Source organism: Taudactylus pleione, unplaced genomic scaffold (genome assembly GCF_031769625.1).
Source record: "Taudactylus pleione unplaced genomic scaffold, aTauple2 ptg000183l, whole genome shotgun sequence".
NCBI classification, from domain to species: Eukaryota; Metazoa; Chordata; class Amphibia; order Anura; family Myobatrachidae; genus Taudactylus; species Taudactylus pleione.
In genome coordinates, this window is record NW_028284585.1 from 10,068,799 (window position 1) to 10,096,762 (window position 27,964).

The following is a 27,964-nucleotide window of genomic DNA, read 5'->3' on the forward strand; positions in this document are numbered from 1 at the left end:
CCCACATACACCTCATTCTGTCACTCAAAATAGCAGGCACTCGCTATATAGCGTACAAAGGATTTTCGGCCGCACTGACTGGTTCGCGCATGCGTACTAAAACGCGTACGCATGCGCAGATGTGCAAACATCGCTCGGAACGAGCGTACTGCCGCTAACGAGCGGCTCTGAATGAGGGCCTATGTCTCCCACACCTAATCCTACAGCACATCTTTTACATGACAGCAGGTCAGGAGCCAAGTTTTGCACCTCATCCTCACTCATAATGTAGACTAGAGGATAACGAGTACACTGTAGGTTACCCACCACACAGACAAAAATTACCTGTGAGGTTTAATACACACCCTGACAAAACTTGGACTGTAAGGGTTCAGTGAGAAAAAGCACAGGGAAAGTAAAATGGCTGACAGAAAGAAAAAGAAATGCAGACAACAGCGATAGCATAAAGTCACATACAATGCAGAATAAAAACACCTGCACAAATGGCACTACTATTCAACTACACAGACTCAGTGTCTGGTAGGCTATAGTACTACATACGCTGACCACTTGGAGGAGAGGTATGTAGGGGGACCCGGACTCCACACTGCCTGTAAGATCTGCAACTTAGCCAGGAGAAAATGGTTGCCAGAGACCTCTGAGGGAGCGTATCCGGAAGAGTAGAGCTGCCTCAGCCCAACCAGACCACAGTGGAAAGGCGCGCTGTGCAGCGGGGAGAAGTCAGTTGTTAAACAGGGAAGGCTGCCCCCCCTGGCCAGCGATTAACCCCCGGGATGCTGGATTCGCGCCCAGACATAGTCAGCGTGTGTCCCTGGTGTCTAGTGGTAGCGCAGGTCTCAGTGCCTGGCTCCACCCGCCATCATCCCCAGGGAGTCCCCTTAGACCTGGAGGAATAGACTGTTGCTTAGCGGGGTCACCACTCGCTTGCTTACCTGCTCCCGTAGCGCCCGGTCGCAGTCCAGGGATCCTCGCGGGGTCCCTGCTAGCCATGACCCCGGAGGCCCGCCAAGATCCCTGGATCAGTACCAGAGTCTCAGTGCCGGTGGGGTGACAGAGCGGCAGCACGGACGTCCCCTGGACTGTCCGCTAGAAATTAAGAATCTTCTTTGAAAATAAAAAGTCTTCAGGGGCTGTTAACAGCCCCCTGCGTATCAGTGACCCAACTCCGGCCGGGCACCCAACGAAACTGAGGTGCCTCTGGCCCGGGGGCGGGGTATGGAGGGCGGCCCAAGTGCATCCTGCTTACTGCATCCTGCTTACGGTGCCCGGATGACTCTGCATCACCTATACCCCAAGGTCTCCCTGTGGAGCCTATGGACCCTGAAGAGGAAATCTCGTTTTATTAGCACAAAAAAATATTGGGTCTAACTGAATTCCCCCCCCTTAATCTATATAGTAAATTAAATCATAGCATTTACTCAAAGAAAGACCCATATCTGTAACAAATATGACAACACTCTCAGAAACCACTGATCGGCCAGACATTATACAATTGTCTGGCCGATCTGCCGGATATCGGCGAATCGGCCACATAATTGTACAGGATATTTGCAAGACAGATCCCTAATTATTGGTCGGTCTGATATACTGAATCGCCCAGCATGTCCGATAGTTCCGATAATTGGTCGGCCGCATCTGGCAGTGTATGCACTGGCACGGCCAACATTTCCTGACTGTCAGATAAAATGTATGTCGGTCTGACAGGCATATTATCTGACAGTGTATGCCCAGCATAAGGAGGCCGGAGACACTGACAAAATGCATCACTCAAGCATACACGTCCCACTAGCCCTCTTACTTCTATCGCTAGAACATCCTCTAACCAATTAGGCTTATACACAATTTTACCCACTTATTTATTTTGCTTTTAACATTCTTTTGTGTACACTTTTTAATGGAGCTCACTTCTTTGAGAATACTTGCTAGACAGCATAAAGAGGATCAACAAGCAGGATTAGCACTCCAAGATCAAAAGCATTAAGTAATGGCTCATTATTCCATAGGGGGAGAAGTTCTTGCAGCAGTTCTTTCAACCAGTATAAGATACAAGAATACTTTAAATGTATCCCATGACTAAAAGATTTACATAACTAAAAGTTACAGTGCTAGTATATTATTGGGCCTGACAGTTTCTTTGCAATGTTAGTAAATAAACCCGTTTCTTGTATATCAAACACAGAATGAGTAATTGCTTTGCTTACAAATGAATGTACTTTAAAACTAGAATACAATTTAAAGAACAAACAAAATACTCCACACAGCTACACATGTGCTTCTCATGACCTGCTGAGAAAGCAGCCTGATAATTCTAGCTTTCACTGCACACTGCCATGTGATAACTGACAGTCCACAGATATTATATAGCTGGCACAATAACCACAAGACACTTATGGGTAAATAAAAATGTATGTTTCCTACATAAGTGGCAATGTATCAGCCTCTCAATCAGAAAAAACATGCATAGGACTGCATAGAGAATAGAGTTACTGCCAAACCCACCCCTAGTACAGTGACAGCCGAATCCTGACCTTCACATTTCACCTACATATCTATCCCCTCCCACTGAACAGCCCAATCATGGTGTAAGAGACGTGATCAGAGCAATCCCTGGCATGACATGTAAAGAGAGATTAGTACTATATCTATGTAAAATATGTATATTATACAGCAGCATAATGCACTCTACAAATGATTGAAGTGCACTTAATTACATTTTAAAAATGTAGGGTGAGTTTATAAAATGATTCTAATACCTGTAACACATTTTCAGGGCAGCACATATGATAGTCCTGAGCTTTTAACAAAAATAGTTACCAGCGGTATTCCATCCTTGTGTCCTCTCTGGCTACAAGAACTGCAGTTACAGCAGTCCATAATAGTCCAATAAATACTAGCAACTAGTCTATCCAGAAGCGATTTATTTCAGAGGTGCCAAGATAAGACAGTCAGAAAAATAGCATCTCAGTGGGTTACAATTAAGGACAATTCACACAAGATTGCTTAACACCTGTGAAATGTATAATTAAATGTACTTCTGCAACATGTTTAACACAGTATCTACAATGTAGAGACTTGTACAGTATGTTGGACCTCTAAAAATATTAGCAGAATATACAATAAGGGGCATATGTATCAAAGCTTGATGTCAGATAAAATCAATAATTTCTAAATGTAAACATTGTAGGGCAACGAAATTCCATTTTGGCCACAAATTGAAAAATAAAGCAAATTAAATGGGAAGAACATTGTTTGGGAAAGATGTGTAAACTAAACACAATAACAATGGAGTTCCCCTATGAACACAATGACAATGGAGTTCACCTATGAACACAATAAAGAAAATCTTCCAAGGTGCACATCTTATTATAGTAGTGATTTCACCTTTCCTCTCAAGTCCATTGTTTAGGGGCAGCACCACACCTTCCCTACCACAGCCAGGCTATGACACTGACTGCATGTGTAACATCATTGTGGTGTGTTCCCCGTTATTAATGCGACAAACACAGGCTGAAAAGACAAGTTAGTGTGATGCTCTGAAGCAACATGTGGTGTGGCCATGTGCACTGCCTGGGTCATAGTATGCTAGGTGACCATGGCCGGCCTGAGTATGACACCCCCTCCCCAGCCCATCACCCGTCACTATAACAGGACCAGGCGCGGGAGGGTGATAGGGAGATTAAGCTTTGCCTTTTTCCAAAATAGTCATTATTTATACAAAGACTCTGTATTCCCCACACAGTGCACAAAGCAGAGCACTACACACCCCCTGCAGCCCTGGCCGTACACATGCCTGTGCCAGTCACTGACAGAGCTACACAGCGCCTCTCCTGCATAATTACACACGTATAAGATGTGAGTGCGGGGATCCCTGGTACGGGAGTAGCAGCCTACATACAGCCGGTGAAGTTGTGTGTGGATGGGCGCAGCTGCAGAATGACACCCCACCCAGCCCAGTACAGGTGTCTGCTCCCTACACACACACGTACTCACAGCAGGGTGCTATGCAGGGTGGGCGGATATGTGCCCCGGTGCCTCCTCGGGATGGCAGCAGCTCGCTCACTGGACCGTTTCCCAGGCTGCAGCCCGCCGCGGGGAGGAGGGGGCTGGGCCGACGTCACATCGCGCACGACCGCACGTACTCCGCTGCTGCCAGTGACAGGACCATGCCGACATCATCGTCTCAGACACCGGGCCCGGCATGTGCCGCCGCGGGAGGCTGGGCTGCAGCAATGTACTACACACACACACGCTTTGCTTGTCCTATAGTCCTAAGTGCTACATGGTTCTTCATAGCCGAGCAATGTATGAGTAATTGCATCATAACATGTCTCTGGAGGCAGCTGGCTCCGACAAGATGTCTGGAAAAGTGGAGATTGAGGGAGAGTTTTGGGTTTTTGCACAGACGATCTCATATGATATCAAACGTACAATGTAATGTGCCTCAATTCATGTAATATTGTCTTCTACGTACGCACCTGTCGCTCGGTTAATTCATTGTAAGAAGGTTATTTACTGTGTCAAGAATTGGGTAGTCATTTTTGCCCACAGTTAAGATGGCGTAATAGGGCGGAAGCCTGCTTCCCTGTCATGTGACCCTACAAATCTGACTCTGATCCTGGCTGCTGCTGCCTGTTACAATAGTGACTGCGGTGTCCTCTTATCCCTGCCTCGAGTCGTAACTATTATATTATCATTTATTAATGTAAATAAATTATGGCTGCCAGTTTCCAAGTGTAATTTTCTCCACATTTCGTTATTCTTGATCTTTGTGTATACATGACCTACTGTCCTGGGCAGATAGTAAGATTTACATGTACACGATAACTTTTGCATTTTGAAAACATTAATGTGTCTCCAGATTCTTTGTTTTACTGAGGTAATACTTTTTTTTTCTCTCCTTTTAGTTTAAAACTGATCAGGTAGAACAGAAAAACAGGTTGAACTGGTTGTTTGGGAAATCCTAGGCACAAATGCTCTTTCTGTATGTGCCTGGCAACAGGCGAAACTTACATCCAGGAGAACGGGAGAGTCTGTAGTGCACGACTGATCTCCCCACCGGCATCTGAGGAAACCTTAAAAGACGTTACCCGCACACACTCTCTTCCTATACAGGTACCTTATCTTATCTCTGGGAGTGACTGTGATTTACGTTTCCTACGAGCACACTACACACCTCTATAAAAAATAATGATGAATTCATGGGAGTTATGTAAATAAATACTAAGGTGCTATTATAAGTGATAAGAATCAAGCCTATCTAAAATTGTTGAGCAGGATTGCCCTTAATTGTGTTACAAATTATTCTCTAAATCAGTGGTTCTCAAACTCGGTCCTCAGGACCCTACACAGTTCACGTTTTGCAGATCACCCAGCAGGTGCACAGGTGTATTCATTAGTCACTGACCCGTTTTAAAAGATCCACAGGTGCAGCTAACAGTTTCACTAGTAATTATGTGAAGAGACCTGCAAAACATGCACTGTTTGGGGTCCTGAGGACAGAGATTGAGAACTTGTGCTCTAAATGACAAAATAAGAGGAGATGATAGGTAAGGAGATAAACCAATGATAATATTATTCAATGTAACTGACTATTAAAGAGTGCATTTCCTCTGTTTACAATACCATAGGAATGATTATTACCATACGTATGGACTATGGGAAATGTGTTGCTGTCTTAAAAGATGTTTAATTGAGAGTGTGAAGCAATTAAGCTCATTATCAAAGAATCATTGCACCAGATGCTGGTATATGTATATAAAGATTTATATAGATGTATACAGATATGGTTTTTGCTTGTTAGATCAGGTCAAATTATGACTTCTATGATCTATATGAGATACGATTATTCTTTCTTACAACAGTAATAAGCATATCAAACAAATTCACCTTTTTCTCTCCCTAAAAAGTACTCAATGGGGTTTGTGAAACACAAAGATGTGTATCTAGTTATTCTATTATAGATATTTATTATATGTTTATTGCTTTGTGGTTATTACCATGTCTCTTTGAACTACCAGTACAATTATTTTTGTGTGGAATAGAGAGTTTTTGAGTGTTTAGAAGCTCTATCTTTTAAGTGTATATTTAGTAAAAGTTATGTTTAAAACTAATTCATAATTTCATCTTTTATAACTTCAGTAAGCATGACCCCAAGAAGGAGTTCTTCTTTATTTTCCTGCTGCACAAGAGAATGTGGTTTTTCTTTTGTTCTTGAATTCTGTTTAACTCCTGGGGAGCACCACCAACCATTCAATTAGAAAGGATTTGTCCAAATTATCTAAGACATATGTTGGTTTATGTATGATCGACCTAATAATCTTTATATCCTGTGCTGAGTTTTTTTTCCTTTTGTTCTTGTAAATAAATTATGGCTGCCAGTTTCCAAGTGTAATTTTCTCCACATTTCGTTATTCTTGATCTTTGTGTATACATGACCTCCTACTGGGCAGATAGTAAGATGTACATGTGCAAGATAACTTTTGCATTTTGAAAACATTAATGTGTCTCCAGATTCTTTGTTTTACTGAGGCAATATTTATTTTTCTCTCCTTTTAGTTTAAATCTGATCAGGTAGAACAAGAAAAACAGGTTGAACTTGTTGTTTAGGAAATTCTAGGCACAAATGCTTTTTTTTATTTGTGCCTGGCTTTGACGTGGGAGATTACATTGCTCTATCTTTTTACTTAGTGTATATATGATATAATAGTTGTGCATGTATCCACATCATTATATTAGTTTTTAGCCTATATAAGCACATTGCAGAGAGACCATTTTAATCTGCAGGTATGTTCTCTGTAGTTGACTGGTTGTATTTCCTATTGCAACATTAATTCTAATATATCTCTTGGCCATAAGGATAACATTATCTGCATATATATTCGTTTTACATGGTGTGAATAACCCTATTTATTGCCAGACACCATGGCCTCGCTGAGTGAGGATGATGAGCACTCACCACTCTTGAGATCTTCAGATGCTGGGTAAGATCATGAATATTCAGTAAATGCCATTCTGTAACAGGTGTTACACAGAATAACAAATTGATTTTTTTGCAGGATAAATATAATGATTATGTACAGTATAAGCCATAAGAACATATCATTTATGTGAAAAGATTTTAAGGAACATATAGTTTGCATGATTTTTGTTTTACAACATTATGTATGTAAATCCAACAAAACTATTTGTATGTGTTATATTCACAAAACACTCCTGACAACCTCAGTAACTGTCACCACATGGCTTGTATATGCTCAGCACAAAAGGAGATGTTCGGTAGCCTTTTTTGATATTATGAAGGAGATTTATCAAAGCTGGAGAGAGATAAAAGTACCAACCACTCAGCTCCTAACAGTAATTTTTTTTAAACACAGCCTGTAAAATGGCAGTTTGAAGCTGAATGATTAGTACTTTATCTCTTTCCAAGCTTTGATAATATTCCCACTAACTGGGAAGTAAATTGGAAGTAAATATAGTGAACAAGCTTGGGGGTATGACCTTGGCATAACTGTGGTCGGGGAGGCTTTCTTCCCCTGACTTTATAACACCTTAAAAATTATACATACTATACTCAAAGATATCTAGAAATTAAATAATCTACAATATAAAGATGCTTTTACCATCAACATTTTATTATTTGTGAATTACCCTTATATTGTTAAACAAGCGCTAATATTATATAATGTATATAACAATAACCACTTCATGGGGGGGAGGGTTAGGGTTAGGCACCACCGGGGGGGACTTAGGGTTAGGCACAAAAGGGGGGGGGGGATTTAGGGTTAAGCACCCCCCGGGGGACTGAGGTTTTGGCAGGTGGGATTAGGGTTAGGCACTTGGGGGGGAGGTAAGGGTTGGGCACCCCTAAGGAGGGTTAGGTTAGTTAGTACTTGCCTATCCACAATCAGAATTTCCAGTGCTGTCGGGCTTATGCTGCCGGGAACTCTGCTGTTGTCGGCTAGGCGCTGCCGGGAATCGAACCGCCGGCCATGCGGCTGCAGTTCTGTCTTGTGGCCCCGCTCTCTGCCCCCTCTCTCCTGCTCTCTACCTTCTCTCTCCTGCTCTCAGCACTGATCCTCTTCACTTGTCGGCAGGTGGGGGACAGAAAAAAATGCTGCCAATTAAAGTAACACTACTGCTCACCGCACAGTAGTGTTAAATACCAGCAGCTGTTCGGGGACTAGCACTGTGAGCGGCAGCTTTATTTCACCCGTCTTTTGTAACTTTGTTAAACGGGGCCCATAATAATATATGCTTTTTAGGAATGCCTAAAAAAAATTGTCAATCTAGAAACCGGTGGGCCTTCACCAGCTTTTGTAGGCGTATTTTTTTTTTTCTCCCAAGGGCACATCTTAACCTAGGTTATCCAGAAACAGCATGAGGGATTTTTGAAAACTGTTGCACAGGTAACTGTACAAGAAAGCGTATTAGAGTCTTTTATGGCCTTTGTTTACAGATTGGTTTTGGAAACAGAACAGCAGCATAAAAGCCGATGGTGGTCGATCCGAGTCATGTACCTGACTATGTTCCTCAGCAGCGTAGGTGAGTCCTCACTCAGACTTCAAAATAATGAAGTAGAACTTGAAGTTTTATAAGAACAATGTTTGATGTTTTCTTAAATGGCTGGTAGCGTTGTATTTCATCTGGATTTCTGTAAAACAGCCAGATTATACTCTGTTGGTAAATAAAATGTGTGTACTTTACAGGTTTTGTGTCTTCATTGCAAGCTCCAATGACACACATTCTCTGTACAGCGCTGCATAACAGTTGGCTCTATATAAATACATGATAATAATTATATGTTTATCTTTTTATCTCTGTACAATCATTTATACGGTTGGTTAAACACTTAAGCTAGCCATACACCAGACCAACTTTCCTCCAACCATCCAGTTATTTGTTTGGTTGGAATGAAAATCCGGTAATGTATGGGAGCAAATGACAATCAGCCATTGGCTCCCAAACACCGTAAAACAGACAAAAACTGTTGCTCAGACAAGTTTTTTAAATCAAAACAGATTTAACCAGCTGCATGAACAACCTATTTCGTGTTTTCTGGTGATTGGGAGCAAATTGCTGATTGTCATTTGCTCCCATACATGACCGGATTTTCATTCCAACCAACCAACTAGTTGGATGGTTGGAGGAAAGTTGGTTTGGTGTATGGACAGCTTCAGGAGTTGCTCGGCAATGGTGTTTACCAGTGGTACTGTGCACAGGTGCAATTACATAAATCATACAATGCAGCTGTATTTTTGTTACACATGCTGTGAGGTCTAATGCCAACATATATGGTTAACTTTCCAGGTGCACATTGATCTATAGGATTGTGTAACATTTTTCAATGTATTTTGTTTTGTTTGCTTTATTGGAATAATTTTTTTTCTAGGGTTTTCAATTGTGGTGACCTCTATTTGGCCATATCTTCAAAAGGTGAGTTCTGTGTGATTTTTTTTTTTTTTTTAGGGACAATGGCCCTCATTCAGAGTCAGTCGAAAGAAGCGATCGCTCCCTCTGAATGAGGGCGGCCACTTCTTTTTTTTTTTTAGTGCGGCCTCCTGGTCGCTAGCTAAGCTGTGGGTTACCACCCACAGCTTAGCGACCGACCAGGGTGATGGTCGCGATGGTCAAGACCATCGGGGCTTGCGACGAAACCCTAAGGTTGGATCCCGGCAACCACAAGCCCCAGGGAGCTTCCTGCTCTGATCGAGCAGGAAAATCCCCACTGACATCACTGCTGATGTCAGTGCGGCCGCCCACAAAACGGCAAGCGTTCCGTCAGGAACGCCTCCGTTTGTGTAGCCACCCCCCCGCCTACAAAACTGGCTGAGCTGTCGATCGACAGCCGGCCCTTTTGTAGTGAGCTCCGGACGCAATGCGGCCGCTGCGCGTGCGCAGGACCACAGCATCAACCCAGTTGTGAGCGCGCAGCGCTTGCGACCAGGTCTGAATGAGGTCCAATGTCTACAATTAGATAGAGAATACAGAAAAACATGTAATGAGCATGATCATATGCTTAGTCTTATATGATTCTAGGTTTCACACAAGTGGAGAAGGCCATTTAAACATATGTAGTATTTCTCCAACCGTTAATGGGGGATCCTGGGGTATAGATGGTGGTGAGTGGAGCCTGGCACTTTAAATCTTCAATGATTGTGGCTGGGCTCCTCTTCCTCTATAACCCACTTGACTCAGTTTAGTATAAATGCCCGGTGAAGCATTTTTTCAGGCTGATGCTGTAGCCTTTCATTTTGTTTTGTTTTACTTTTGCTGAGAGCAGACTGTGAGCTACTGGACTCTGCCTACAGCATGGGTGCCTCTGGTGGGACTTGCCATGACCGTTAAAGTTATGTGTTCGGTATCCTCAGCATGGCTTCTTTCGATGCTGTGGCTGTACTGCGCACCTGGCTGGAGCAGGTAAGTAGGGTCCGTGCATCATGCAGCAGTAGACAGACCGGCACGTTGCTAACCTGCAGTGATCCCCTTCCCATTCTGCAGTATGACGGCGCTGGATCACAGGAGGCCCACATTCTGTTGGTTCGGGGCCAAACGTCGCCCGTCATCTTGACAGTCCCCGCTATTGCCTGCTGTTGGCTAGGGATGGACATCGGAAGCTGATGGTTAGCAACCATCGCTGTTTTTCGATTCGATGGAAGTACTTTTTCCATTGAATAGCGGGAATTTGATGGTTGCCAGCTATCGGATGCAGCTTTCCGATGCCCATTCGATGGCTGGCTGTTTTTTCAGCTGCGTTTCCCCGGAAGTGGTGTACGCAGCTCAGCTAAATCACACCTCCTGCAGTAGGAGAATAGATGTCGAGCGCATTCACTGGATTTGATGTCGGAAGCCCGGCAACTATTCAATGTCCATCCCTACTGCGGGCACCTCTTGCCCTTCATTGCACACCAACCTTGTAGCATGGTGCAGGGGGTGTTCCGGTCAGACTTATTCCTCTCTTGGCGTGCATCTGCTTGCAGATTGCCTGCGAAAGACTCCCACCTCAGACACACGGCAGAGGCAGCAGCTTCAGCCCGGCGGAGGGTTCCTGCAAGACTTCGGGACCTGGCTTATGCTTCCACTCCCCCTCTATACTCCTAGATGGGAAGGGGGTTAATTCACTTTTGGCAGGAGTTACTTGTACTCAGGGAATTTATTGCCTGCTTGTGTGTGTGTGTCTGAGGGAGGTTTCCCTCAGCCCCCCATTCTGCAGCATGTGCACACCTAGTGTAAATATCCTGATATTTCCATGTGTGTGTGTACACACACACACACACACACACACACAGTCAGCTGCATAAATATTGGGACATTGACAGAATTTTCATATTTTGGCCTCTATTCACCACCACAATGGTTTTGAAATGAAACAAACAAGATGTGCTTTAACTGCAGACTTTCAGATTTAATTTGAGGGTAATTACATCCAAATCAGGTGAACGGTGTAGAAATTACAACGGTTTCTATATGTGCCTCCCACTTTTTAAGGGGCCAAAAGTAATGGGACTATCAACTCAAAAGCTATTTCATGGAAAGGTGTGGGCTATTCCCTTCATTTGGAATCAGTTGCTGTCTACTCTCAATATGAAATCCAAAGAGCTGTCACTATCAATGAAGCAAGCCATCATTAGGCTGAAAAATCAAAACAAACTCATCAGAGAGATAGCAAAAACATTAGGTGTGGCCAAATCAACTGTTTGGAACATTCTTAAAAAGAAAGAATTCACCAGAGAGCTCAGAAACACCAAAAGACCTGGAAGACCACGGAAAACAACTGTGGTGGATGACAGAAGAATTATTTCCCTGGTGAAGTAAAACCCCTTCACAACAGTTGGCCAAATCAAGAACACTCTCCAGGAGGTAGGTGTATATGTGTCAAAGTCAACAATCAAGAGAAGACTTCACAAGAGTGAATATAGAGGGTTCACCACAAGATGTAAACCATTGGTGAGCCACAAAAACAGGAAGACCAGATTAGAGTTTGCCAAACAACATCTAAAAAAGCCATTACAGTTCTGGATCAACATCCTATGGACAGATGAGACAAAGATCAACTTGTACCAGAGTGATGGGAAGAGAAGAGTATGGAGAAGGAAAGGAACTGCTCATGATCCAAAACATACCACCTCATCAGTGAAGCATGGTTGTGGTAGTGTCACGGCGTGGGCATGTATGGCTGCCAATGGAACTGGTTCCCTTGTATTTATTGATGATGTGACTGCTGACAAAAGCAGCAGAATGAATTCTGAAGTGTTTCGGGCAATATTATATGCTCATATTCAGTCAAATGCTTCAGAACTCATTGGACAGCACTTCACTGTGCAGATGGACAATGACCCAGAGCATACTGCAAAAGCAACCAAAGAGTTTTTCAAGGCTAAAAAGTGGAATTTTATGCAATGGCCAAGTCAATCCCCTGACCTGAATCCAATTGAGCATGCAGAACTGAAGGGAAAATGCCCCAAGAGCAAGCAGGTACTGAAGACATTTGCAGTAGAGGCCTGGCAGAGCATCACCAGGGATGAAACCCAGCGTCTGGTGATGTCTATGCGTTCCAGACTTCAGGCTGTAATTGCCTGCAAAGGATTTGCAACAAAGTATTAAAAAGTGAAAGTTAGATTTAGGATTGTTTAGTTTGTCCCATAACTCTTGGCCCCTTAAAAAATGGGAGGCACATATAGAAACCGTTATAATTCCTACACCGTTCACCTGATTTGGATGTAATTACCCTCAAACTAAATCTGAAAGTCTGCAGCACATCTTGTTTGTTTCATGTCAAAGCCATTGTTGTGGTGAATAGAGGCCAAAATATGAAAATTCTGTCAATGTCCCAGTATTTATGCACCCGACTGTGTATGTATATATATATATATGTGTATGTGTGTGTATATATATATATATATATATATATTATAATTATACACCAATTCACTGCATTTATACATTGTTTTCTTCATCTGTGGGGTGTTGGGTTCTGTACTATGTCTACCTTAACCATTTTTTTTTTTTTGCCATTATGTCTTTGAAGGGTAATTCTCCGCAGTACCGCCTTGGCCAAGAGGCTTGCTTTATCTGTTCAAGGTTTTGTTCGCTTTTCCGCCTCCTTAGAAAAGCTTTTGGATCCTGCATACAGGTGTTCATGGGTCACACCCCGTTCACAGAAGCATAGGCTCCCAGGCATACTTCAGTCCGGAAGTGTTCCAATTCAGAGAATTCCTCTCAGACGGAGGACGATCATTTGGAAGACTCAGATGTGGATCTCTCCTCTGTGACAGAGGACGATTCTTCGGGCATCCAGGGTTTGGAAGGTCTTATCGAGGCCGTTAGAGAAGTTCGGCAGATTTCTGATGCGAATACTCCAGTGTCTCAGGAAATTACTTTTTTCAAGAGTATATGTATGCAGTTGGTTAACTTTCCTGCTTCTCTACAGTTAGAAGATATCATATCCATGGCTTGGTCCCATCTGTATTGTACGTTCCAGATATCTTGGCGCATGTTGTCTCTTTATCCCTTTTTGGTTGGGGATAGATCAGAGTAAGAATCCCCGCCACTGGTAGACCCCTCCATTGCCAGACTGTCAAAGAAAATGACTATTACGTTTAAGGGATCTTGCAAGCTGGACTACATTTTAAAGAACATCTATATTGTGGCTGAGGCTTCTCTTCGCCCCATCTCGGTCTCTGTATGGGTAAATAAGGCCGTAGAAAAATGGGCGGACCTACACTGCGATGGCCTCTGGTTTGGTACCATGCGTTCTGACTTGATTCCTCTGGTTAAGCATATATGGAAATCTGACTGTTATTTGGGCAAGGCGGTCAAGGACACCAGTTTGGTCTGTTCCAGGGTCTCTGCTTTGATGATTGTGGCTCACCGTGCTCTCTGGTTGAGCTCCTAGCAGGCCAATACTGAATGTAAGCGATCCTTGGAGGCTTTACATTATTCCAGTGATATCCCCTTCGGACCGGAATTGGACAAGATCATAGCCCTGGCCACAACAGGTTGGAAGAGCCATTTTCTCCCTTCCATGGCTCCCAAGGCAAAAAGTTAATTGGAACCCTCTTTTCATTCCTTTCGGTCTTCTAGTAAGACGTGTTTCCAGGGGACAGTCCTCCTCGACCAGGGGACGACAATCCTGGTCGCCGACCTCATGCTCAACCTTCAGAGAAACCACCTACATGACTGGTTGCCCCTACACATAGGAGATTAATCCCATGGAGGGTGCCCAGCTGCTTAATTTTCGGACACTTGGTTTTGGACATCTTCAGATGCCTGGATGAGAGGCATCCTCTTTGTTGGGTTACAGAATTGACTAATTGGGCCTTTCTAATCAAAGTTTCTTCACTGCGGGGCTTCCGGTATATTGTCAGAAGTGTCTGGGAGTGTGATCCTGGTCCTCTCAGATCAAGAGAGACAGGACTTCTATTCCAATCTTTTTGTGGTTCCCAAGCCGGACGGTCCTGGGAAACCTATTCTAAATCTGAAGTCGCTGAATGTTCATTTACGACTCCAGAAGTTCAAGATGGTGTCACTCCAGTCAGTGGTTCATGCATGAAGGAGAAAGAGTTCCTGGTGTCCTTGGATTATCAATTTTAAAAAGTCTAACCTTGCCATGTCACAGAGGATGATTTTCTGGGTATGTTGTTTGACACCTCTCTAATAAAGGGAAAATATTTTGGTCATCCAGACCTTGATTTGCATGGTTCTTTGGAAGAGGGCGGTTTTGATCCATCTCTGCATGTGTCTGTTTAGAAAACTTGTGTCCTTCTTTAGTTCAGTTCGGACAGTTCCATTCCTGGGATCTCCAGTTGGATCTGTTGTCCAAATGGGGATGGTCACTTGTCCACCTGTCTCGGGTCATCCATCTTTCTCCTCGGGCTTATCTGTCCCTTCTCTGGTGGTAGGATTCCAGACATTGCATTATGGGTTGTACCTTCATCATTTTAGACTGGTTTCTGGTGACTATGGGCACCACTCTCCGGGCCTAGGGGGCCGTGGTTTTTCAGTTCTGATTCCAGGGTGTTTTGGTCCCCTCAGAAGAGGTCCCTGCCCATAAATGTGCTGGAACTCGTGGCTATATTCTGAGCCTTGACGGCGGCTCATGTTCATCTGCAGGGGTCTCCAGTGAAGGTCCACGGCTGTGGTATATCTCAATTAACAGGGGGACAAAAAGTATCCTGGTGATGAGGAAGATGGGCGACATAATGCGGTGGGGAAAAGCAGCACGTGCTGGCGATATCGGCCATGTTCATTCCCAGGGTCGAAAATTAGGAAGCCAACTACCAAAAGCGTCAAGATTTTCACCCAGTGTCCCCTTGCCTTGCTCCAGGAAATTCAGGCGTTCATGCAAGGTGTTCTTCATGTACAACCACTGTTTGTTCCTTCCATGGCTCCCTGAGACCACAATTTATTCATCTGTTTCTTGCAGTCAGATCTCACATATCAGGCTGACTTCCTCCTTGCAATAGCCTCGGCTAGGAGGGTTTCAGAGATCAGTGCTCTGTCTCGTAGTTCCCCTTTTCATGACGGCAAAGAGGTGCTTCGTACGCTGCCCTCCTTCTTGCCGAAGGTGAAGTCTCTGTTCCACATAACTCAGCCAATTGTGATTCTAGTTTTGTCCATTGATTGCTTTTCCCTTGAGGGTGAGGCTTGTCATTCTCTGGATGTGGTCCGTGTCCTTCAGACACATGTTCACCGCACCTCTGAAATTCATATTGATGACTTTGTCCTCTGATTTTAGCAAAAGGGGTTGGGCAGCTTCTAGGTGTATGATGTCTTGGATTCAGGCTGTTATCCTACAAGCTTACTTTGCTGGAGGCCACCAGGTTCCTTCCAATACCAGGGACCCCTCACTAAAAAATTGTTTCTGAATCCTATCACAATTTTATGCTTTTGAGCACCTATATGCCTCCCCACATAACATCAGACCACCCCACATGGCCTACATATACACCATTGCAAGTCACACTCATATTTTGAAAATGCAAACATATTGCATGATCATTACCAGCAGCTACCCCTCCCCTTCCCTTCCCTCATTTGCGTGATGATCATTAGCAGCAGCAGCTACTTTCCCCCTCCTCCCCCCCAAATAGCAGGCACCAACCCCACATTATCAATTACATGAATCCTCCTCCAGGTCAGGGGCAGCTTGAGGTCCAGCCACGTGAACTCCTCAGCCCCTTGTAGTAAGAATTTGAGCCACTGAGCTGTATACGCCGCCTTCTCCCTATCGCTTGAACTGCATGCTCCATTCAATCAGGTATAGCACTCGCTGCTTTCAGAAGTGAAGGCACCTATGGCTGGCTCCTTCTCAACTTCTTATAATCCTCATAGCATTGCTCGTGAGACATCACAGGAGCCACCGGATTGACCACAGGGCTCAAAAGACATCACATGAACTACAGGCTTAGCAATAGCAGAGCGCATCCCTGGGGACTCACCAATTCCGTAAAAGAGAGTACCCAGTCCCTAACTTAGGGTAAAATACACACTATAGTGTGTATTTGCGATAACTGTCATAGTTAATTATATAAGAAATCACATTTTGCAATTACCTGTTTTATGTTTGCTGTTTATGATGAACTGTACATTACTGGTCTGCCAGGTAATGGTGCACTCATTAGTAGGGACAGACAGCATTTATAATAATGACTTAATAGCTCCTACTTTTCTTTTGGAAACTGTTAGGCCTTAACTAAATACTTTCTCACCTTCAGTATAGTTGGTAGAAGTCTATGTGAAATAATAATCATTAAACCCTTTCATCATTTTCCTCAGATTGACCGGAGTGCTGATGCAAGCTTCCTTGGCTGGGTTATAGCTTCCTTCAGTTTGGGCCAGATGGTTGCTTCACCCTTATTTGGCTTGTGGTCCAATCACAGACCAAGAAGAGAACCTCTCGTTGTCTCCATATGCATACTGGTGGCAGCCAGCTTCTTTTATGCCTATGTGCATGTGCCCGCTGCACACAACAAGTATTATATGCTCATTGCCCGAGCATTAGTTGGCTTTGGATCAGGTGTGTTTATTACTGTAGAACTAGAAACCGGTTTTGTTTTACAGCTGTTGTATATAAATGAAATATCATTGTAATGAACTGTGCAGTTAGTAGACATCCACAGGTAATTACAATAATATAATATTATAAGTATCCTTTAATCCTGTGCCTGGTTATTTTGTGTAATCTATAGGAAATGTTGCAGTTGTACGCTCGTATGTTGCTGGCGCTACTTCCCTATCAGAAAGGACAGGTGCAATGGCAAATATTAGTGCTTTCCAAGCTCTAGGATTTATCCTGGGTCCTGGTAGGTATATTGTTGGAGGTGGTGTCAGTTGGTTAAAGGTCTATAATTTTGAAAAATTGAGCACAGACTTCCTTCCCTGTTTGTCAGCTTTCCAGGCCGCCTTTACTTTGATTGGTGAGAGGGGTGTGACCTTTGGAGCCATTGACCTTCAGTTGAACATGTACACTCTCCCATCCCTCATGGGTGCTCTTCTAGGCATTGTGAACATCATTCTGATCTTTGCAATATTCAGGTAATAAGTAAATTTTCGTTTGTAGCCGATCAATCAAAGTATTTTTCTGGCCCCAGCTACCTAAGGGCAGCCGCAGGAGTTAGAGTTTCTACCTTCTGCTAATGCGAGAATCCATTTAACTAATGTGGGGCTTTGTGCATCTGCCAGAAGAAGCCTGTGCTAGCCACTGATTTTACGTACAACTGTGCAACCGTCTTCATTAGTATCTGCACCAGCAGCTCCATGGTAGGTGCAAGAGATCCATCAGAAACAGGCTTCCCTTCCCTGTACGCACAACTTACGTTCACATGGAGCTTTTGATAGACACCCACAACACTCCCATGGCACTTCCATCCGTAAGGGCAGTCATGTGCAATCGCATTGTCATTTTTTACCTCCCAGTTCCCTCCCCAAAACGCCCTATTGCACAGAAAGACAGATCCATCAAAGTTTCGTCTGACTCGGAATAGGACGGACAAACACAAAAATGTGTAAATTTGCATGTGTACATGTGCTGTATTAAAAAACTCTCCATTTGCACCCATGCACAGAGATCCGTCCACTAACCAGACTTACACACCTACAATCCATTTTGGGTGCAGTGGCTAGAATCATTTTCCCTGCCAAACATTTTTATACAGTTGCTCTGCCAGTCCCTACATTGGTTGCATGTACTTAAATAATTATACTAAAATACAGAGCCATGAACAAAACTGCACAAAAATAAAACTCTTCCCTTGTCTTAATAAATCTAAATGTATCTTCTTCTTACAGAGAACATCAGGTGGATGACCTGGGACGGCACACTGGAAGTATTAACTGCGATTCTGAAGGTAATGTCTATTGATTAGAATACTTAACATAAACATATGGATCGTACTCGTAGGGGGATAAAGAAAAAAATAGATTTAAAGAGGCTTCCAGTGGCTAACTCCAATTTCTGCATTTGACCACAAATAGACTAAGAAAAAGTATAGATGGAAAGGGACATTTTGGGCCAAAAAGGGTGGTACAGGATTGGGCATGAGCTGCAACCAAGCAGTCCTTATAAGTTCCTGATACTGTGCATAATATTACATTTGAGATGAAGTGGAAAGCTGAAGAGGGCTTAGACTTAATTAGAACACCCATCCAACAGACCACATGAACCAAAGATAACAGTTACATCAGTTTGTTCTGGGATTTATATGAACACCCTACCGAATGAGGACATTTAAGGATTAATTTTCAACTACAGTCAATTTTTGGACTTTGGGCCTGATTCAGAAGCACACGCTATTTGCGTGCACTCGCTCTGAATCAGTGCGTCCCTAGTTTGTTGGGTTTTTTGTGACCGGCCTCCAGGCCACTCGCACAGCTGTGGGTGACCAACCACAGCGTGTGGCCTGGCGATGGTCACGATTATCGCGACCATCGGGCTTGCGAGGAGACCCTGTGGTAGGGTCTCGGGTCTCGCAAACCCGAGTGGACTTCCTGCTCTAGTGATGTCAGTAGGGCCGCCCACAAACTGCAGGCGTTCCTTTGGGAACCCCGCCTACAAAACGGGGCGAGCTGTCGATCAACATCGACAGCCGCCCGGTCTTGTAGCGAGCCCCGGAGTGAGTGATTTCTCAATCACTCCGGGGCTCGCGCACGCCGCACCTGTGCAATGACCCACCATCGACCCGCTTGTGAGCGGGTCTGAATCAGGCCCTTTATGCGGATAATTTGTGGATATAGATATATATGGATATATATATACCCTTCCGATAAACAGAGGCACTCTGAGACTTTCGCAGATAAACACTAAGCTTATATTGTGAGAAAAAAAGACTCCAACGTTTCGGGACCAAACGTGTCCCTTTGTCAAGGCATACAATAAATAAAAAGTGACTGACCTTAAGTACAGGAGAGAAGCCCGCCATGCGTGAAACACCAACCACCAGGAAGTCAGAAACCGCCTCCCCAGTGACGTCAAGGCGCCGACTGCGTCCCGTTGCCATAGCAATGTATACCCAGTACGGAAGCCCTGAAGGAACAGGAAAGTATGAAAACGAGAATAAATATTGTAGATAATAATAAGACTCCAAAAAAGATACTGTGTAAATATATAAATATATAAATGTAAGTCACTGAGAGAAGATAAGACTAACATTGAAAAAAGTAACCAGACACAGAAACTGAGGAAGAAGGCACATGCATTAAGACAGACCAGTATGCCAAACCACAGCATGATATATATATATATATATATATATATATATAACCCACTGGATAAAGAGCGGTGTACAATCCGGCTAACGGGTTTCATGACATGTTATACATACATAAAATCAAATAATGGAAGCGTGAAGCATATAGATTTTTTAAAAAATGTGTGTTTAAACGTGTAAAACTAATCCTAGGTGTTGCGCTATAATAGCTAATGTTTGTGCAATGCAAGTGTGTGAAACAAATAGAACTGTGAAAAACCATACATGTGTCAAAACATACCAAAAAAAGAAAAACGGACATCTGAAATCAATATGTGATCGTGAAAAATATCACCTACCTGAGTATGTTAAAAAACGTGACCGTGTGGTGCCTAATGTGTAACGGATAAGTGAGAATGTAATGTAAATGTAATAATATAAGATCATACACAATAGTGCTAAAAAAAGGAAAAATCCCTAGGGAAAAGTTACTTGCACCCAGTCACAGGGATGTGAGAGAGTGTATCCCTTTTGTTAATGAGTATAATTCTTCCAGTGCAGTCATCCCTAGAGCAACTAGAGCGCTTTGGCCAATAGTTGCCACTGATAGAAGTTTACCATGTTTTAAACACAAGAAGCCTCTTCTTACGTGTTATACAAGAGCCAGAAACATTAAGGAAATCGTGGTACACACAGACATTACGGATTTTGAACGGTGTTCCGCTACTCCCGGCAATGTTGGGTTTTTGGGCAGGAAACCTGGATGTTATAAATGTCTAGGGTGCACCACATGTAACCACATGATAGTGGGTCAGACATTCCAGCACCCACATTCGAGCAGGACATACTACATTAGGCACATTCTCTTGTGCACTTCCACACATATAGTTTATCTCATTCGATGTCCTTGTGGACTGGCCTATGTAGGCAAATCAGTTCGGACAGTGAGGGAAAGAATGGCCTTGTACAGGTCTGCCATCAAATCAGCCCTTGCAGGTAAAATTTCCAAGCAACCAGTGGCCAGACACTTTGCTGAAATGATCAATAAGTTGATGTTTGAAGTCACTCAATTTATGTTTCATGTCCCCAAGAACTTGAGAGGAGGTGATCGTGCGGGCAAATTACTACGGATGGAGGCACGGTGGATTTTCAATCTGGACACTATTAATCCTAAAGGTTTAAATGAACAAATTCAATGGAGCGTTTTTAAATGATCTTGATTGCTGTATATTAACGGCATCATAGTTTTATGAGTTTTTTTTCCTTTTTTTAGCACTATTGTGTATGATCTTATATTAATACATTTACATTACATTCTCACTTATCCGTTACACATTAGGCACCACACAGTCACGTTTTTTATAACATACTCAGGTAGGTGATATTTTTCACGATCACATATTGATTTCAGATGTCCGTTTTTCTTTTTTTGGTATGTTTTGTCACATGTATGGTTTTTCACAGTTCTATTTATTTCACACACTTGCATTGCACAAACATTAGCTATTATAGCGCAACACCTAGGATTAGTTTTACACGTTTAAATACATTTTTTTTAAATCTATATGCTTCACGCTTCCATTATTTGATTTTATGTATGTATAACATGTCATGAAACTCGTTAGCCGGATTGTACACCGCTCTTTATCCAGTGGGTTTTATATATATATATATATATATATCATGCTGTGGTTTGGCATACTGGTCTGTCTTAATGCATGTGCCTTCTTCCTCAGTTTCTGTGTCTGGTTACTTTTTTCAATGTTTGTCTTATCTTCTCTCAGTGACTTACTGTGTAAATATATAACTATATAAATGTATCTTTTTTGGAGTCTTTTATTATTATCTACAATATTTATTCTCGTTTTCATACTTTCCTGTTCCTTCAGGGCTTCCGTACTGGGTATACGTTGCTATGGCAACGGGACGCAGTCGGCGCCTTGACGTCACTGGGGAGGCGGTTTCTGACTTCCTGGTGGTTGGTGTTTCACGCATGGTGGGCTTCTCTCCTGTACTTAAGGTCAGTCACTTTTTATTTATTGTATGCCTTGACAAAGGGACACGTTTGGTCCCGAAACGTTGGAGTCTTTTTTTTTTCTCACAATATAAGCTTAGTGTTTATCTGCGAAAGTCTCAGAGTGCCTCTGTTTATCGGAAGGGTTTGTTGACATTGTGTACGGAGGGCAGCTGACTTGGAAGGAGGAGTGCCGGTCCGCAAGAGATTGTGTGTGTGTGTGTGTATATATATATATATATATATATATATATATATATGGGACTGTTACACCTTTACACACAGATAAAGTAATCAAAGATAACGCACATAGTTAAATCATTAAGATAACTTTAAGTGCCCCAGAGCGCATCATGTTATTTATGTAGCGCACACATATTCCGCATCGCTTATAGAGAATATTTGGCCACTCACATCAGTCCCTGTCCCAGTGGGGCTTACAATCTATGGGTCTCATTCAGACCCGCTCGCGAGCGCAGGGTCGATGTTACCCAAATGCGCATGACGGAGGGAGCTCCGTCGTGCACATGCGCGAGACCCGGACAGCGACAGCCAAGCTGTGACGCTCCGGGTCTCGCACCAAAGGGGGCGTGCTGTCGATGTTGATTGACAGCACGCCCCCTTTGGTGGGCGTGCCGGGGGCGTTGCTGCCAGACGGAGGCGTTCCCATGGGAACGCCTACCGTCTGAAGCCGGCCCCACTGACATCAGTAGTGATGTCAGTGGGAGTGATTTTGGCTCTGATAGAGCCAAAATCACTCCAGGGCTTGCGGCAGCGAGACCCTACCGCAGGGTCTCCGTCGCAAGCCCCATGGTCGCGATGGTCTAGACCATCGCGATCATCATCATGGACGCTCGCATAAGCTGTGGGTGGTAACCCACAGCTATGCGAGCGTCCATAAGGCCGCTCCAAGTTGAGGTAGGAGGGCCCTGATTCAGAGCGAGCGCTCTGGTCAGAGCGTCCGGCTCTGAATCAGGCCCTATGTTCCCTACCACATCTACACACACTAGGCTAAATTTTTGTGGGATCCGTTTAGCCTGACAGTATAATTTTGGAGTGTGGGAGGAAACTAGTACCCGGAGGAAACCCACGCAAGCACAGGGAGAATATACAAACTCCACCCAGGTAGGGCCGTGGTGGGAATCGAACCCACGCCCTTAGTGCTGTGAGGCAGTAACGCTAACCATTACACCGTCTGTGCATATAATTTTGTGTAAACAGAGGCAGGGATACCTCCTGTATGTGGAGCTGCTAAGGACACTGACAGACTAACCTTGAGCGCTGTACCCCCTTTTCTATATTATTTTCAGTTGTGCATGTACTTGTTACTGCTCAGCCATAATTTACTGAATACCCTCTTGAGTTACATCCTATCACATTTACTTAATTCTCTACATTATACATAGTCCACTGTTCCCACAAGTATCTCCAATCAATTTACTGAACTTTTTGTGTTTCAGTCACAAATGCAGAAAAAGATAATGAGGAGCCGGTTGACCAGATTGCTGTTGTCTCCTCAAATGTCCTTTTCTTCGTTGTTTTGTTCATATTTGCTGTTTTTGAAACGTGAGTATCGCCAAAACTGTTTCTCCTCTCTCTATTATCCAATAGGTGAAATCTGGCCCAACGGTTGATGCTTCTTTAGAAACTTAGACTATAGACTGAACCTTGTATTAAATTTATATTATTGTATTCTGTGCAAGTGTTCCTCTTTTTATTAATTTTTATCTTCCATTACTATTATTTAAATGTATTCCACTATTTATCTTTTCTAATCCTTCTGAAGTTTTATGTTTGTATATACTTCAGTCTATCACATGCAAAGGTTTTTTTTCTATTTAAATGTGCAGTGTTATTAAATGAAATTGCTTTAAAATTTCTCTTACTATTGTATTTTTCAAGGATCGCCACGCCATTAACAATGGACATGTATGCATGGACCAGGTCACAGGCTGTGCTTTACAATGGAATTATCCTGGCTGCAATTGGCTTTGAGTCAGTGATCGTATTCATTGCAGTCAAAATTCTTTCCAAAAAGTAAGTTGGTGAAATGCTATTTCCTCTCTGGCAGACACATTTGTGCTCTTGTGAGATGTTGATATGTTACCTAATTTTCCAATACTACTCAAAAATTACTCTGATAGTGATGTGTTCAATGTATTATTCCAGAGGTTCCCAAATGCAGTCCTCAAGGCATCCTAATAGTCCAGGTTTTAAGGATATCCATTCTTGACCACAGTTGACTTAATTAGTGCCTCAGTCAATTTGATTTAACCACCTGTGCTCAACCATGGATATCTTTAAAACTTGAACTGTTGGAGTGCCTTGAGGAACATGTTTGGGAACCTCTGGATTAGTCAATTCCTTCATGAAGTTAAGTTACTAAATGCATTGTCACATGTAATGGGTCCCATACATCTGTGATGGATTGCGCCAATTCCCTGTTCTCCCAGGGTCATGGCATTTTGGGAAATCTAATCCAAATGTTGCAACTCCTCAGTTGGCCGATCCCGACCAAAAAAGATTGAGATCAGCGAGTCAGGGATTTTTTAACATGCTGTTTTTTCCCGACTGTTCACTGATCATCGATGGCCTCCAATTGCCGAATCATAATGGACAGTCAGAACGGGGAGTCGGGACTGTAATAATGGCCCGGATAAGTTTCAAGAAGCTGTTCTATGTGATTTTTTTTTTTTTTTTTTTTACAGTAGAAGACATTATTGTTACATATCATTCTGGTTTTAAATTTTGACACAGGACTGGAGAGCGTATCCTGTTCCTTGGCGGACTGGCTACTGTTTGGGTTGGATACTTTATATTATTACCTTGGGGACATCAATACCCCAAAATACAGTGGGCAGGTTAGTAAACTTGCCTAGAGAGGCATAAAATCCACATTAAGCGTTCACCCAAATCCTATAAAAAAATTGTAATTTGTAAATTAACATTATATGCTGTAAAGTGGAGATAGGTGTGTGTGTGTGTGTGTGTATATATTATTATTTATTATCTTTTATATTGGGCTACAAGTGTTCTGCAGCACCTTACAAAGTACATAAATAAATGAACAAGAAACCTGTGAGAGAGAAAGTTTGTGTGTATTGTATATACAGTATGTACTATAGATATTGTACTCCATGGACAAGCCTCCCTTCTCACAGATACACCTGTCCTCAAACACTATTCCAGTGCTCCGGAGCTATATTGTTTTCAGTGCGAGTGCCGGGTCTGTTTGGATTATATATATATATATATATATATATATATATATATATATATATATATAAATTTTATTTTTTTATACACACACACACACGCAGATTGGGCCACCGGGAAAGTTCCAGCTGGGTCGGTCCCAGGGACAACTCACACTGTAGCTGGACCGAACGGCGTCTACCATGATCGGAGCTCATCCGAGCTCCGATCGGGCAGCGGTCAGTGGCAGCGCCTCCCATGCTCATGGGCCTTTGCTGTGCTCTGTGAGATGTGGCAGCAGGTGGTCCCCTCTCACCAAGTCCTCCTCCTCCCTACAGCCAGAGTGAGCATATTCTTTTCAGTGACCCTTCTCTGAGAGTCAAGGTGGCACGCACGTCCCCGGCTCCCTTTATCATTAGCGTTCCTGACCCTGACCGCTCCGCCTCCTGCCTGTGCAAGAAGAAACTAGGGCTCAGCGTGCAGAGACGAGCGCCTGCCCTGTAACTTGCCATTTGGAAGAATCCACTCCCAGCTACAGTCAGCCCAGCAAAAAGTAAGTTAAAATAAAATATATGGAGGGGGAGGGCTGATGGCCAAAAACCATATAAGGAGTGGGAGGTGGTGAGTATAGTATAAAATATATATGGGGTGGGGGTGTAATGGGTATAAAATATATATGGGTAGGGAGGTGATGGGTATAAAATATATAAGCAGTGGAAGATGATGGGTATAAAATACAGGTTGGGTATGGGATGCTGGTGGTCAGAATCCCGATGCCATCATCCTGACAGAGTTAGGATTCTGACACCTGTCTGTCAGTATATTAACCCTAATCCTGTCCCTAGCATCTAACCCTAACCGCCGGCATCCTGACTGTCGGTATAATAATGACGCCCTCAAAATATATAAGGGTAGTGAGTTGATGGGTATAAAATATATGAGTTGGGGAAGATGAACACAAAACATACACAATGTTATAAAATATCTATAATGGAAGGGGTATATGAGGCACAAATTACTATTTAGATAGGAGAAGGGACGGGGCTTAAAATCATTTAAAATCTGTATGGGAGGGAGTGGGGGGGACATTTATCACATATAAATGTGTAACATACTAGCGTGTGCAACTGTAATCAAACAAAGAAACACAAACCGCACTCATTGGATTTCTTGAAAAGGATATATAAAAAAAAAGGTGTCATTTTTTTATAAAATATCCTTCTACTTCAGGGTCCATAGGGGGTCCACAGGGTTGACCTTGGGGGTATAGGTTGGGAACCAAATCCGGGCACCACGCAGTTAAAGCTTTTAGCTCCCAGGATGCACTGGGTCCACTCTACCTATAACCCCACCCCCAAGCCAGAGGCACCTCAGTTTAAGTTGGTGCCCGGCCGGAGTTGGGTCACCGTTAGCGCAGGGGGAGCTGATTAGCAGCCCCTAAGCTTATTTTATTTTTTAGTTTTTTTCCATGGGCTTTGGACTCTTCAGAGCGGCAGCGTCGGAATGTCCATAGGACGTCTAAGCTGCCGCTCCGTCACCCCGCTGGCGCTGAGACGCCAGTACAAATCTGGGGATCTCAGCGGGACCCCAGAGTCTGTACTAGCCGGACTCTGCGGGCGCCCAGGACTGCTGCCGGATTCAAATGCAGTTCTGTGCCTCCGGTCTCTGGGGACAGACCGGAGGCTCCGGCAGTGGCGGCGGGCCCCCCATACCCCGTGTGTCCACTAGACCACCAGAGACTTAGCGATCGGCGCGGGGAGCCGGCGTCCCGTGGGTTAATAGCCGGCCAGGGGAGGCAGCCTTCCCTGTTACAGCGGCTCCTCCCCTTAGCTCAGCGCGCCTTTCAGTGTCAAAAGTCTGGCGTTGCTGAGCTGCTTCCTCCGCGGGCCACGCTTCTTCTGAGGTCTCCAGGCGGCCATTTTCTATGTGCAGCAGCAGAGCTTCGGAGATGGCAGTGAGTCCAGTCCCTCTGCGTACCTTACCATCAGGTCAGTGTAAACAGCGCTGTAGCCTTCCCAGACACTGAATCTGGGCAGTTGAATGCAGTGACATAGTGCAGTATATTATATGACATGTTTATGTATATATGTATATATATTTCTGCATTGTATGTGACTTATGTGACTTATGCTAGTGCTGACTGTCTGTACTTTATTCTCTCACCTGTCAGTGTATATCTATCCCTTTTCTTTATCTGCCCTAATACAGCTGTACTTAGGGTGGTTCTGAGACCTCACATTTATATACTTGTTAATATTTGCGAGGTTTGTCACATACTGTTGCGTGCTGCACGTTGCCATATTTTAGATGGAACTGTGCGTTGCATACGCTGAAAATGGGTCCCTGCAGCTAATTTTTGGCATCAGTCAGGACCAGTATAGCGCTGCTTGATATTTCCGCCAAGAGGGTTGGTCAGATATGTCTGACCAGGAGATAGAGCGTTATACTACACCCATTTTTACTATCCTTCAAGCCATGTGATGCAGCTGTTAGTGCAGAGGATTTGACTCATAAAGGGTTCTGTATGTGGCGTCATCTGGTGCCGGCCCCCTTTCACGACCCCCTTGGGCGGTTTGTTTTCTCGGGATCCTCCAAATTGCGGATCGCCGGGCGGGCCCCATTGTTGTACCTCACTTGGGGTTACTTCACCATACTGCCCTTTTCATCTCAGGGTATCTCGCAGCTCTTGCACTCTTCCCCTGTGACACAGACTACCGCTCGCTGCAGGGGTTTTTCGTAGTATATGAATTCCCCCTGGTGTCACAATAGTCTGTCATTCCCCTTGCAGGGATTACCACAACAGCCACCCTGGGTGGATGTCGTTTTGTACGAAACGCAAATTGGCGTGGTTGACGCCCTGTGGTTACATCTCAGTTGGGTCTGCCATGAACTGGATACTGTTTTGGGCTCTTTCCCTCTTACACGGGGGAAGCCTATTTCAGGTATTATCTCTGTTTTAGGGCTGGTAACAGGTCCATTCTGGATAGAGTGAATGTTGGCCTGCACCTGTATCATACACCTTCAGTCTTACATGCCTTCGGGTTCCCTGTTGCTGACTAGCGGGTGGATCGCA

The 27,964-nt window shown here is 43.7% G+C and overlaps 2 protein-coding genes across 11 annotated transcripts in view; one reads left to right on the top strand and one right to left on the bottom strand.

The window, feature by feature from the left end:
- Nucleotides 1-4,304, bottom strand: part of ABHD18 (abhydrolase domain containing 18) — a 60,130-nt gene extending 55,826 nt beyond the window's left edge. The window contains exon 1 of one of the 4 annotated variants that reach the window (XM_088476117.1): nt 3,991-4,304. The gene's annotated coding sequence lies outside the window, so the exon portion shown is untranslated. Of the gene's footprint in view, nt 1-2,753; nt 2,771-3,843; nt 3,914-3,990 lie in introns of those variants that run through there. The other 3 variants (XM_088476119.1, XM_088476118.1, XM_088476120.1) reach the window with 3 other exon arrangements.
- The window catches only part of MFSD8 (major facilitator superfamily domain containing 8), a 28,531-nt gene continuing 4,507 nt past the window's right edge, over nt 3,941-27,964 (top strand). Inside the window, exons 1-12 of one of the 7 annotated variants that reach the window (XM_088476115.1) lie at nt 3,941-3,959; nt 4,905-5,112; nt 6,917-6,980; nt 8,456-8,541; nt 9,389-9,432; nt 16,774-17,014; nt 17,187-17,300; nt 17,388-17,532; nt 18,286-18,344; nt 23,157-23,262; nt 23,599-23,733; nt 24,454-24,557. In XM_088476115.1, coding sequence (XP_088332241.1) covers nt 6,922-6,980; nt 8,456-8,541; nt 9,389-9,432; nt 16,774-17,014; nt 17,187-17,300; nt 17,388-17,532; nt 18,286-18,344; nt 23,157-23,262; nt 23,599-23,733; nt 24,454-24,557 — 1,093 coding nt within the window. In that variant the 5' untranslated portion in view covers nt 3,941-3,959; nt 4,905-5,112; nt 6,917-6,921. The other 6 variants (XM_088476112.1, XM_088476110.1, XM_088476111.1 and 3 more) reach the window with 6 other exon arrangements.